This window comes from Lissotriton vulgaris, chromosome 3_1 (genome assembly GCF_964263255.1).
Source record: "Lissotriton vulgaris chromosome 3_1, aLisVul1.2, whole genome shotgun sequence".
Lineage (NCBI taxonomy): Eukaryota > Metazoa > Chordata > Amphibia > Caudata > Salamandridae > Lissotriton > Lissotriton vulgaris.
The window spans coordinates 479047924-479062303 of NC_141689.1; the positions used below are offsets into that span (position 1 = coordinate 479047924).

Consider the following 14380-nt stretch of genomic DNA (forward strand, 5'->3'; position numbering starts at 1 on the left):
AGCAGTGAAAGGCGGAGCCGGACATATCAGTAGCCTCCATCAGGCAGGCAGGGCCTCTTCAGTGCAGTATCTGGAAAATCTTTTAATCTGGTTCGGACACTTCTCTCCTAGGAGTGGGTCAAGTGACTTCAAGGTGGCTCCTGGGCCCTGGTACTGAATGACCAGTGTTCAGATTCAGAAGCCCCTCCCCCCTGCCTCTGATCCCGCATCCCCTCATCCGGCCTGGTACTGCCCCAACTGCAGAACTCACGTTAGTCTAGTGATCAGGTGCAAAGGACTCACCTGTAGTATCCGGAAGGTGCTGCCAGGGGAACCATGGTCAAACCCAGTGTGGTGGACTGGTCTGCAGACATTGCTGAGGTCATGGATGGGGCAGATGGGGGACAGGGGACAAGGGCCCTGCACAAGCTGTGATGTTATGAGTGAGTTGTCACAAACAGGGTAGGTAGAACTGATGTAAGTTTTGGGTTTCCTTCTGCTGCTTTTCCTTCAGCGGCGTAGCTAGGTGGGGGTGGTCTGCCCCAGGAGGCACTATTTTGCAGATGGGGACTGTCTAGCCCTGGACTGTGCCATGTATGTGCATGTAACTTGCATGATCGAGGTAACTATTAGCGGCAATACTACATGTCTCTCAGACCTCTTTCAGGTGCTCACCGTCCTTTTTCCCCAGCACCCCCCCAGGGTGGCGGCAATCTGAAGGATAGCCCCGGACGCCACAAGCTCTAGCTACCCCTCTGGCCACAATAGTGACCACTGAAGTTTTTATTGCCACTGCAGGCCTTTAAATGTTTAGTTCTAATGCTGCCCTGGCCAACGACCTGCTCAATAAATAACATGCCTAAATATGTATATACTTTTTAACCACCTCTGGTTTCTCGTGTTCATGGATCATGTATAGTTATGACTTTTCTTACTACTTTTTAATATCGGAGTGTCACTTAGTTTTATGATCAGGATATGTTCTATTATATAGGATTTCAAGCGACCCCGCTAGCGCTGTAGGCTATTGGCTTTTCTATAATTTACCGGATAGCATACATCAGTAACTTGATATCGGACACACCGAACTTAGGTGGAAAAAATTTGCAGAGCTTATGTAGTGCAGGAGCTAAGCCAAATGCAAATTAAAGAGGTTTGGGGCTAGTACATATCTTATTTTTGTCCGGTATTTGTTTTTATTTTCCTACACACACGGTCCTAGCCCATACCTCCCTTTACTCATGGCAATGCTATACTGCAAAAACCAAAACGCAACCAACTACAATTAAGAGAACAGTAATGCGCAAAAGCTGCTCTTCTTGTCCTGATGAGGACATCCCTATATAGGTGTAGAAGTTGAAACGTAGTCGTCTACTCCAGCTACTTAGACCACAAATGTATTATTTACCACAGACTGACTGTTTATTTAGTTCTTCGTATATCTATAATGTTATTAAGGCTGGAGCCAGTTAATTTTGATGCACATATGAATGCAACTTGCTAGGCACTAGACGTTGGGGTTCTGAAACGCCCCTAATAACCATGCTAGAGTACAGAAGTGAATGAGAAAAATAAAAGGCATTTAAACTTTGTTTTTAGACGGAGGTCAAATGTTAGGCTCTGTCTCTCAAGAACCTTGGTGTTTACTTGTCTTTTACTTGTCTTTCCGCACTGCAAAAGAGTGTTTGTGACAGTCTTGCTGGGTATTGGAATATAAAATGGTTGCAGGATGTTATGTTTTTTCCAGCACACAACAAATGTAAATGCCTGTGAATTAACTGTACAAATATTTCAGAATATATCAGAACTAGGAAACCACAAAATAATCAAATTTTTTTGTAATTCTGAAGTGTGATGGAAACAAATATTTTTAAAAGATCAAAACAAATCAATGCACTTGTTGATGGCGATTTACGCGCATTACCGTTTGTGCGCTGTATGGTTTTATCAGTAAAGCTGTATGTCTATGCACATGTAATATTCATTTCACTTGAATATGTGCAGTAATAGCAATGCATTACAACACCATGTATGCTCTACTGAACTCCACTCCATGACTCTCTACTCAACTCCACTCCATGACTTTCTACTCCACGACACTCTACTCCACAGTATGCCACTCCACTCTGAGCCATGAACTCTACAGCACTCTACCCAAGGCCACTCTACACCCCTCCAATCCCCTCCACTCTACACCCCTCGCCCTTTCACTATACACCACTCCACTGTATGCCACTCGACTCTGTCATTCTACTCTACTCAACTTTACGCCACACCACTCTACGACTCTCTACTCCACGCTACTCTATGCCCCTCCAGTCCCCTGCACTCTACAACTCTCTGGGCCACTTCAATCTACACCACTCCACTTTATGCCACTCCACTGTACAACGGTAGTCCACTCTACTGTACGCCACTCCACGACACTCTGCCACGACACCACACTCTATAGCATTCCACACCACCCCATCTGACTCCACTCTATTCTATGCCACGTTACTCCACCCTACACCACTGCACTCTACCACACTTTACTCCACGCTACGCCACTCACCTGTGGCACTTTACTTACTTCACAACACTACTCCACTCTGTGCCACTCCTCCACTCTATGCCACTCCATGCTACACCACTTCAACTATACTCCGCTTTACTTCACTCTATGCAACTCTACAACACTCTACTCCACTGTACATCACTCCACTCGGACACTTTACTCTAAGCTGCTCCAATCTACAGCATACACCACTTCACTCTACACCACTCCACTTTACTCCACACCACTCTGACACTCTACACCCCTCCCCTCTAGCACGGTACACCTCTCTGACACGGTACAACACTCAACGCCACTTAACTCTACACCACTCCACTCTACTGTACACCACACTAGGCCAATCTACACTTCTTCACTCTACACTGTGCCACTCCACTTTACGCCACTCCAATCTACTCGAGTCCGCTTGACTCCACTGTAAGACACTTTACTCTGCTCTGATACTCCACTCGAGGACACTTCATGCCATTCTATTCTATTCCACTCTACATCACTCTAGTACATTCCACTCTGACACTCTACTACACTCCACTCCACTCTACGACACTCTACGACACTCCACAACATTCCACGTTTCCCTACTCCACTCCACGCTGCTCCACTCCATGACAATCTACAATACACTGCAACACTCCACAACACTGCACTCTACACCGCTCCCTTTTATGCCTCTAACTTGCCATGCTGGTGTACATAATGGCTAAAACACTTTGGCAAGACTTATTGGCTTTGCCAATGCTTGTTTTTATTTGTGGTGGGAAGGAGAGCCGGAGTCATCTATACCCACCTTGTTGCACTCAGTTCCTCCCTCTGTGGTGCCGCCTGTCCTGCCCTTATGCAAACAATACAAAAATAACTATTTTTTTAATTAATTTGAAAAAAGCACTCTTTTTTTTTTTTCTTTCAGCCATGCTGCACCGCTGCCGCGCAAACCTATTGTAGGGGATATCTATTACCACCACCAATGCTTGATTGATAAAAGGATTGACGACTGCTGGAAAGAAAGAGGCTGTTGCTTTGATCAGGCAGCACTAATGCGACTCTGACTCTTTTCTAACATTATGACCCATGGCTGGTCTGCGGATGTGCACACTGCTCCGAAGATACTTTAAATGGAGAGCACAGTCACTGGCACTTTTACTGCACCTGGGTGTTTAATGTCAGTCTGCTTTGACCTTTCCAGACCTGGGGGATATTGCTGTTTTATAGCGTATTGCATATAGATAGCTTGCTGGTCGCATCCAGCTCGTAAAACTGGCCAGGAGCCTGGTTCTCTCGGAGCCGTCTGCAGCCCAGGGGGGTCGTGCGCCTGCTGCGCGCGTTCCACTGCAGTCCTCCTTTATGAATGGAGAACTGGGGGGCCGGCAGAACACTTAATATTCATCTCGCATTGAATTGGAATACGATGAGCGCGAGCGAGGAAAACAAGCTGAGGCAGACTGTGAAATTGCTCGTGATGGGCACGGCAGCGCCGCGCCTCCCCTGCTTGCAATATAGATTCGTTTTGCAGTCAATAATTATTTTTTGTTTCTGCCGTCCTCACATTTTCCCCAGCTCTCTTTAATGCCTGTGTCTATGACTGAAAACAATTGACTTATTTGTTTCCCCGCGCATGGCAGTGAAGGGCTGTCCGCGCGGACGGAAGCAGGTCTGTCTCTTTGCATTGCTGGGAGGCTGCCTGCCTGCTGGGCTGCGTTTCTTGTCTTTGGTGCCAGCAGGGTGGGTGTGTGCTGCTACCCCGGCCGGCCGCGCCCACCTCCAAGTTCAGCAGCTCCCCTCAGTGGGGGTCGCGTCTGCAGCCTCCTGACACTTTGACTCCGGAGCTGGATCTCTAGGCGGTGCCCCAGGGGCAGCGCCGGTGACAGGCGCGCTCACTGCCCTGCGCCTTGGCAGGACTCCCTGCGCTTCCAGGCGCCTGTAGCCCACTTGCTGCTGCTCCGCGCAGTGCGCTGCGGGCAGACGGGATCTCCAAAGTTGTTGGAGTGAATAACTCAGCGAGGGCAGCTGACTCCCCCCTCGCCAATGGGAGAAGCCGTGATGTAACTGCTCGGCGGCTGCTGGATGTGATCGCCCTGCTGTGGGGTCTGGCTCCTGCACAGCATGGAGGGGCTGCCGCGGGAGGACTGAGGGGAGCCATGGACGAGTCCAGCATCCTGAGGAGGCGGGGGCTGCAGGTAAGGGCCACCGTGCACTGCATGTTACCGGTTTAGCGCACCGCAACTAGGCGCTTGAGAAAGCGCTACTTTCCATGAATGAAAATGCAGAATCCGCCGCGCTGATCCTGTTCTACAGGTATACATGCTTTGTGCGGGCTGCTTCCTCATACATCTATATACATGTGCATTTCAGGCTTCCAGAAAAAAAAGATTGCACCCACCTCAATCATTAAAAAGTGCTGTGTTCTTTCCAGCGTCACCCTGCTCATTTTAAGTTATTACCGTGCGTGAGGCACAGACTGCAAGGAGTTTCCGTGAAAACACCTTGGATAGAAACAGAGCTGGTCTCCTGCGCCTGTTGCCTCCAGAGCGGCTGCAGCTCTTAGAGTCAGTTTGGAGTTTGTCATCCCAGGCATCGGAGCCTGCTATGTTTCTACAGTGTGCACTGGTGACGCGCTTCACCGCACCCCACTCACTACTCACCCGGCAGGCACTACGTGTTGCCTGCGTGAGAGATTGTTGAACAAGCATCTAAAAATGTGCCAGCGAGTAATCCACACAACACATCAGCAGGTTTCCCGCCCCAGCCCGTGGTACGCTTCCATAGCACTGGATTACAACCTGTATATTGCTGCTTTCTCCAACGTTGCAGTATGCTTTTTGGACAACAGGAGAGCAGCCCTTTAATCCACTTAATTTTATTAATTCGCTATCTCTTACCGAATCCTTCATTTACGCTTCTAAGTGGTGTTCGATATATTCAGCAGCTCGCGACCGGCTCAATCACTAACCCCGGTTTACACATGATTCACTGCTTCAAGACCGGCTTTGTGAAGCTAACAACGGATTTCCTCCTCCTAAACCCGGCCTAATCCTGCGGTGTAATGTAAACCGGATTTCTGTTGCCGCCATAAATTTCACCCAGGCCTCGTGCTCTACTGTAGGGATTTGTTAAAGCATAATGTGGAATTTTATTCATAAATTCTGTTCTCCGGGTGCCATCTGTGTAAGCCGCCACGTTGTATACAACTTGTTGGCTGTCATATAACACTTCCATCTGCTTCACGGCGCTCTCGGTGACTTTGTTTATGTTGATTTCTGCAAGTGAGAGCTTCCCATTCACACATTTCTTCCAGTCTGCGCTTTTGTTTTCGCTGAGCCGCGAGGAGCTGCAGTTTCTAGGGTAGCTCTGTAGGACTAGTGATGCCGCAGGGCGCACAGAAACAACTAGTTAGCAAGTCATAGTCTTGACTCGGCCATGTTGTAGTGACAGACTTTTCATGCGAGCCAAACGCTAGGGCTGGTGCTTGCCTGTTTAACACAAGAGGCGTTATAACAAGAGTTGAGGAGCCGCCCAAACCCTGCTTGTTGAAACTGAGCATGGTTTAATTAGCACATCAATGCTAAAGTAATTCTCCTTCAGTGCTGAAAGTGCTTGACTCCCATTGTTCATGACGAGCTCAGCTCGTCATGAGCACACAAGCAGTGTACTGCATGACGAGCTGAGCTCGTCATGAGCATGGAAGGGTTAAGTTGTGCTTGACTTGATCTCTTTAGTGTGATACTGCCTTTCCGTTTCTGTGTGTTTATTCAGCAGTAAGTGTAACTGCAAGAAAAGTGGACCTGTAACCTTATATTGTATTCAGGGCACAAGTGGTAAAACAAGAAGTGGGGGGGACATGGTCCCCGGAAGTGACGTCACAACAGGAAGTAACGTCACAACATGAAGTGACGTCACAAAAGGTGCCTAGCTCCTCGTCCCAGAGAGGCCAAAGAGTGAAGTCCAGCTGTATGGCAGGGGGGACGGCGTCCCCCTGGTAAAATAAGTGGGGGGACGCCGACTCGAGCCCTGATTGTATTGTAATTGCATTTATAAGTGCTTACTACCCCTTACTAGGCGTCAAAGCGCTTTTTTGGCAAGTAGCACGCTACTCCGGGACCCATAGAGGATTGGTGTTGAATTAGTATAGTGAAACATGCAAGTACATTTTAAGTGGTGGATAGGTTAGTCAGTTATTTGGATTTGGAATGATAGCAGAAGGATAGACGAGGAAAAAAGGTTTGTATTTATATAGTGCTTGTTACCCCGATGGGCTGTTGAAGCACGCTACTCCGGAAGCCCATAAAGGATTAGTGGTGCATTAATATGGTGAAATATGAAAATAATTTCAGTGGTGGATATTAGTCAGTTATTTGGAGTGAGAAGGATAGTGGAGGGATGAAAGGGGAAGAAAGGTTATATAACCCTTAAAGGAATGGCCCATTAACTCGTCACGTTAAGCGACGTGATTTCTATTAACTCCTTTGCTGCGGCGGCTATTCCGCCGCAGCGCTAACGGTCGCGGGCGGGCGCGCGGCTCACCTGCGCTGGTGACAGAATCGTTCCGTCACGGCTCGCGGGAGAGCTGTGCTTGTGACGGAACGGTCACGGCCCCGCCCGCTTAATGAAACCCGCCGCGCAGGCGCGGCGGCCGGGCCGTGACAGAACCGTTCCGTCATGAGCACAGCCCACCCGAGGGGCGTGACGGAACGGTTCCGTCAGTAGCGTCGAGCGGGTTAAGCATTATTACAATGTTTTTCATTATCAATTGAGTTTCAATCACTATGCTCTTTATCAAGTTATTTGTTTTAGATTTGCCAACTCTCTCTGTCTTTCCTGCTTCTATTGAGGTTTCACTCACTAATCACATCATCACAGTATTTGTTTTGGGTTGCCTAACCCCTTCTCTCTTTCCTCAGTTCTACTGAAGTTTCAGTACCTTGTGCACTTTGACAGGCCGCAACAGTGTAGATGCAAATGGCGGCGGTGCTGCAGGGCTCCTCAGAGGCTTCCAACAGGGAGTTGAGTCGTTTAAAGGGGCTTAGCCACCCTAGCAGGACCTCATTCCAGCATACATGTGTATCCCCCCAGCACAGTAGTCAATAAGGACTGTTAGATCACACTGCTGACCCTTGGGTGTTTGGGCCTTCCGGAATGGTGGGGCTTCTCCGCACACCACAAGGCCACACTGTATCTCTCTGGAGAGTGCCGCTAAGATTCCACTGCAGACAGCCATGGCAAATCCACCCCGATCTAGCTGCATGAACTTCTGTCCATTTGTATCTGAGATTGGAACGTGCACTCCACAGAACTGTACCTTTCACAAACATCACAGATTGTTGCCTCCAGTTTGTATATTTTATAGTTCTGAGCTGACTGTCATCATCATCTGTAAAGTGTAAGAACTTTGTATATATTCACGACCAAGAGAGTTAAATGGAAAGAGACGCTGACCATAGGGCAAGAGACTTTATATGAAGTGAAGAGGCAGCCAAGCGCTGATCCAGGCAGTGGGTGAGTACTACTGTACAAAAAAGATGAGACGAAGGGACATGGTGCCAAATGAAGGTCCATTGCCCGTGCTCCCAAATAACGAATCCCTACTAATGAAGGGCCGCTGTTCCTAAGGAAAGACAGGAGGATTTGTTTCAGAAAGATGGGAGGGGAACTCAGAGTGACTTTTACTTGGTGCCCTCACACATCCCGAAGGATGTCATGCTTCATCAAGGGTCGCTTTGTCAGAGATCTTTTAGTTTTCACACCATAGGATGAGTGCAAGTTAGTGCTAGTGCAGTGATGGGTGAGTTCCAAAAAATTGCTAGAGTGGTCGGGTAGGTTGAGCAGGTTGTGCCTGTCAACATAACTATCGTCAAAGCTAGCACGCTCTCACTTGACTCATGGGAATAATTTTCTTTATCTCATAGATCAGACCACCTTCCAGGTCTGTCTGGTGGTACTGCTTCAATTGATAAGGCCATCCTTAACATACTTCTTTACTGTATTCTACTTCCTTTTGGTCCTTAAGAAGCCGTAGGGATCTCCTCCTGAGACCATTTAGAGTGCGAAAACAGGTCAACCTAGCACATTCCACTTTTACACCTGCACTGTATCTTACAGCTACTGAGGTTTATAATCACCCTTAAGCAGCCTCTAACCTCCTGGTTTTCTAACCATGACAGAAGGAACTCTCTCACTAAATCCGCTCATTACAGATACCCTCAAGTAATTTTTTAACTCACCCATCACTGCACTAGCACTAACTCGCACTCATCATACGGCGTGAGAACTAAAATATCTCTGACAAAGCAACCCTTCGGGGGACCCCTAGGTCACTGCAGCGTCAGTCCCATGAGGAGCCCCGCCCTATACTGAATCATGACATCCTGGGGGCTGTGTGTGGGCACCAAGTAAAAGTCTAAAACAACTCCTTCTGTCTTTCCTAGGAACAGCGGGCCTTCATTAGTAGGGAGTATTACTGTATTCAACAGTCAGGGTCAGCAAGATTTCCATGCCGACCAATGTCCGGATCGGAAAGACTTCCATGCCTGAACAAAGTCAGGATCAGCAAGTCTTTTAAGCCCGACCTAATTTCAGGATCAGAAAGTTTTCCATGGCTGACCGATGTGAGGATCAGCAATGCTGCCATGCCCGACCAATGTCAGGATCAAAAAGACTTCCATGCCTGACCAACGTCAAGATCAGCAATGCTTCCAGGACCCGACCAATGTCAGGATCAGCAAGACTTCATGCCCAACTAGTGTCAGGATCAGTAAGACATCCAGTTCGATCATTGTCAGGATCAGCAATGCTTCTGTGCTGAGACTTTGTTTCATGGGGAAATGTCTATTTTGAGTAAATACCACTTTTGAAACTAGGTAAGCCAGATAAGAGATTGTTCAAATAGGATCAGCAATCCTTGCATGCCCGACCAATGTCAGGATCAGCAATACTTCTATGCCCGACCAATGTCAGGAACTGCAATTTTTCCATGCCCTACCAATGCCAGGATCAGCAATGCTTCAATGCCCAACCAATGTCAGGATCAGCAATAGTTCTATGCCCGACCAATGTCAGGATCAGCAATGCTTCTATGCCCGACCAATGTCAGGATCAGCAATGCTTCAATGCCCAACCAATGTCAGGATCAGCAATAGTTCTATGCCCGACCAATGTCAGGATCAGCAATGCTTCTATGCCCGACCAATGTCAGGAATAGCAATGCTTCTATGCCCAACCAATGTCTGGATCTGCAAGACAACCATGCCTGACCAAAATCAGGATCAGCAAATTTTCAATGGCTGCCCAATGTCAGGCTCAGCAAGACTTCAATGCCTGACCATTGCCCTCTCGTAAGTATCCACGGCCACAGAAGACTTTACACACTGAAAAGTTTGTACCTAAGGATACTTTTTTTATGCACCCATAACAAAGTTTTAAACATACACAATTACTCACAACATCGTCGAAGCATATGATGCAAACAGTGCTCTGCGTTCAGGTGGACTAGGTTGTATATCCCCAACTGTAATAAGCTTAAACAGGGCACATTCGGCTCCAGAAAGAGGGACATATCTGTCTCCCTGGTGTATTGGGCTCAACAGATTCTTAAGAGAGGGATATGAAGAGGAACAGGCAGGAGGTGTGCACTTTTGTGTTGGCTCTAGAATGATCTACTTTGCATGTCGGCTCAATGCCAGGCCAAAAACATTTGAAGTCACTGTTGCATCTCTGCAGTGGTGACCAGTGGGTAATTTGTGCAAAAATAAGTGCCGGGGCACTCGTCAGGTGGCAGCTTGCACCTGCCTGTTACTCCTATTAGCACCGTCCATAACAGAACTGACTACTAACTATGAAACACTAGAAGTGGGTAGAGGATGCGGCGTAAGGGCCAGAGCTGCTGACTTTGGAGCTGGGGAACCAAGTTCGAGTCTCCACATAGGCTCAAAATCCTGTGATTCTGGGCAAATAACTTAGTCTTACATTGTCCACAAAAAAATGAATGTGTTAACTAAATGCTCATGAAAAGTGCTCCATGTACCTTTTGGGTCAAGCTCACGCTATAAGCGTTGTGTTCATGATTAAGTGCTGATGCCTAGCACCGGAAAACACAGGCTCAAATTAAGCACTGGTGGTGACATAGATTGTGGAGTAAACGCCCTGTTTCATTGTCATGAGTAGGTGCATGTGGATAGTAAGCAGGAGCGGTGAGACTAGGGGTCTCTGACGGATACCGCATGGAGCGTGAGATGGCAGTGGTGAAAAGCGCGTGGCTACTTTCTCAACTCTCCTCCGTGAAAGTTGTGGCCAATGTGCTTTCAGACGCCCATCCATGCAAGGGTGGGAGCACATGGATTCAAGAGGATGGCCTCGTTGAATAGAGGCAAGACGTCATAGAAGCTGTGCCCATGAACAGATCCTGACCCACCCTGGCACACCCTGTCTGCCACACCAGTTCCAGCTCCTGTCGCAGGCTTCTAGTCCAGGGCAGGGCGCGCGCGCAGCAGAGTCCGCGCCTCACCTCTCAATGCCTGACTGAGCAGCGCCGCCAATCATAGGAAATCGTTTCAGCAAATATGTGCTTAATTGTCTCCTGTGCTGTGTGGGGAACGGCCTGGTGACGTCCACAGGGTCCGGGGAGGGGGTGGGGGTGGAGGGGGAGGGAGCGCAGCGCCCAGCTTGGGGGGGACTTGTGTCATCTCTCTGGTGACCTCCGAATCTCATGAACACTTCTATCTAAGGACTCCCCTAGTTGCAGGGGGGCGGCACCCACCTCTCATAACAGGGCAGATACAGTTGTTTGGCCCATTCCCTGCACTTCCGACATTTAAAATGTCAGTATCAGATTTGCCAGCAGGTTGATATGTTTAATCGCTCATTCCCAGCACCTTTGGCAGTCTGAGTAGATAAGCTGGCATTATCAGGGCTTTAAGTGGGATGAAAAAAACTGGGGGGGTCTCTCAAAGGGGCGTGGCCGATGAAATTAAGGGGTGGCTTAAAACATGTAAGCTAAAAGTCTGTGCATAGCATAGTTCTATTTTGCTGTTTCTGTCATTGCATCAAGATATATGATAAAACAAGTTACATCACACCTACAGCAATTCAGGACTTTAGATAAATAAGCAGCAGCTCTGGCTTGTATATAATATAGAAAAAGCTTCCACTTAAAGCTCTGGTGACATCACACCAATGTTGCTGCTCCTGAGTTTCAAAAAGAGAAGGGAAATCCAGAGAGAAAATTACTCTCTTTAAGGATTTCCCTTCCCCTACAACGGTCACCTGGCATGACGTCATGTCATGCCGTAACTTGTGTAAGCACAAGCACATCGATGGGCCTGCGGTCACTACAGTCCAGAAAAAACGGCCCGACTGTGCCAGGGCACAAAACAGAGCCTGATAGTCCCGTTTCGAGGCCCCCTTTTAAAAAACTGCCGGTGCTCTGCACCGCTGAGACCCGGCCCACTTAAAACCCTGGGCATTGTTAAAAGTCCCTCCTTCACCATGTGTGATGCACGCTTGCAGAGATGCGGGTTCTCTCAGGCCCCAGAGCTCCGAGCCAGCCCTTCAAATAGCTCTCGTCCCTGTCCCGTCCCGGACAGTGTCTGGTTTATCCACAGTCCCACCAGAGACTCTGCTCCCACCGAGGACAGACCTTTCGGATGCAATCAAGCCTTGGTCACAAGCTGCGAGGCAGGTTGACTCGACATTGCCCATGAGCTACCCAGGGTAAATCTCACCAGTATTTGTGAGATGCAGCTAGAAGCCTCCAATCTACCAATCACAGGCTGGAATCCAAGCTGAGCAGCCAGCCTCTCACTTCTCAACCAAGCTGCATTATTTTCAGCCGGCAATTATCCACTCTTTTCAGCAAGGCTGATCTAGATTTAATGAGCCAGGGTCAAGGCTTCTTAACATGGATTCTATACATTCCAACACGTGGACCTTTCAGAAGAGCTGCGATACTTTTAATGAGAAGGCACCAGCACTTTTTCAACAACTGCTCTACCGTAAATATTATATTACTGGCTGCAGAGCTCTTTAGTGTCTGGTCGCATGCAAACGAACTCCCTCACAGCTGCCCACCTTGGCACATGAGATGATGGTTAATTCGGAGGAGTATTGTGTGAAACCGTGATCTGTCCTGTTGTACGCTAATTCTTAAAGCAAATTCGTAATCTGTATTAACTGAATCACCAACAAATGACAAACCTCTTGATATTGCAACTAAGGTGCTCATTCCAGGCTGAGGCTCATTTTTGCAGGGAGTCAGTACAATGTTTTGTGCTCGAAGTGATCCCACCCGCTGTGTATCACCCAACAGATAAATCAGAGAGGACAATGTTTGTGCGTCTGCTACAGCACCCACGTGCCGCGCTGGTGGGCATCTCTGTGCGCCTGTTCACAAGCCAAACACAAATCGACAGCACAGGACACCACAGGGAACGCCATCCAGCCCAGAGGCCAGTAGCTGGTTACCGTGCTTCCCCAACAGCACCCACTGCCATCAGTCACCCCACTCACCTACTGCATGAGGCAGAGAGCCTGCTGGTCTTCGCCACCAGTAGCTGGTTACCGTGCTTCCCCAAAAGCACCCACTGCCATCAGTCACCCCACTCACCTACTGCATGAGGCAGAGAGCCTGGTTGTACGCCACCAGTAGCTGGTTACCGTGCTTTCCCAACAGCACCCACTGCCATCAGTCACCCCACTCACCTACTGCATGAGGCAGAGAGCCTGGTTGTACGCCACCAGTACTGGTTACCGTGCTTCCCCAACAGCACCCACTGCCATCAGTCACCCACTCACCTACTGCATGAGGCAGAGATCCTGATTGTCTACGCCACCAGTAGCTGGTTACCGTGCTTTCCCAACAGCACCCACTGCCATCAGTCACCCCACTCACCTACTGCATGAGGCAGAGAGCCTGATTGTCTACGCCACCAGTAGCTGGTTACCGTGCTTTCCCAACAGCACCCACTGCCATCAGTCACCCACTCACCTACTGCATGAGGCAGAGAGCCTGATTGTCTACGCCACCAGTAGCTGGTTACCGTGCTTTCCCAACAGCACCCACTGCCATCAGTCACCCCACTCACCTACTGCATGAGGCAGAGAGCCTGGTTGTACGCCACCAGTAGCTGGCTACTGTGCTTCCCCAACAGCACCCGCTGCCATCAGTCACCCCACTCACCTTCTGCATGAGGCAGAGAGCCTGGTTGTCTATGCCACCAGTAGCTGGTTACCGTGCTTCCCCAACAGCACCCACTGCCATCAGTCACCCCACTCACCTACTGCATGAGGCAGAGAGCCTGCTGGTCTACGCCACCAGTAGCTGGTTACCGTGCTTTCCCAACAGCACCCACTGCCATCAGTCACCCCACTCACCTACTGCATGAGGCAGAGAGCCTGGTTGTACGCCACCAGTACTGGTTACCGTGCTTCCCCAACAGCACCCACTGCCATCAGTCACCCACTCACCTACTGCATGAGGCAGAGATCCTGATTGTCTACGCCACCAGTAGCTGGTTACCGTGCTTTCCCAACAGCACCCACTGCCATCAGTCACCCCACTCACCTACTGCATGAGGCAGAGAGCCTGATTGTCTACGCCACCAGTAGCTGGTTACCGTGCTTTCCCAACAGCACCCACTGCCATCAGTCACCCACTCACCTACTGCATGAGGCAGAGAGCCTGATTGTCTACGCCACCAGTAGCTGGCTACTGTGCTTCCCCAACAGCACCCGCTGCCATCAGTCACCCCACTCACCTTCTGCATGAGGCAGAGAGCCTGGTTGTCTATGCCACCAGTAGCTGGTTACCGTGCTTCCCCAACAGCACCCACTGCCATCAGTCACCCCACTCACCTACTG

At 49.2% G+C, this 14380-nt stretch overlaps 1 protein-coding gene across 4 annotated transcripts in view; it reads left to right on the forward strand.

Moving 5' to 3' along the window:
* The window catches only part of MAST4 (microtubule associated serine/threonine kinase family member 4), a 1854902-nt gene that overhangs the window by 901032 nt on the left and 939490 nt on the right, over positions 1-14380 (forward strand). Inside the window, exon 1 of one of the 4 annotated variants that reach the window (XM_086960704.1) lies at positions 4622-4710. The exons of the other annotated variants lie outside the window; for them this stretch is intronic. Coding sequence (XP_086816830.1) covers positions 4672-4710 — 39 coding nt within the window. The 5' untranslated portion in view covers positions 4622-4671. Of the gene's footprint in view, positions 1-4621; positions 4711-14380 lie in introns of those variants that run through there. 4 annotated transcript variants of the gene reach the window in all.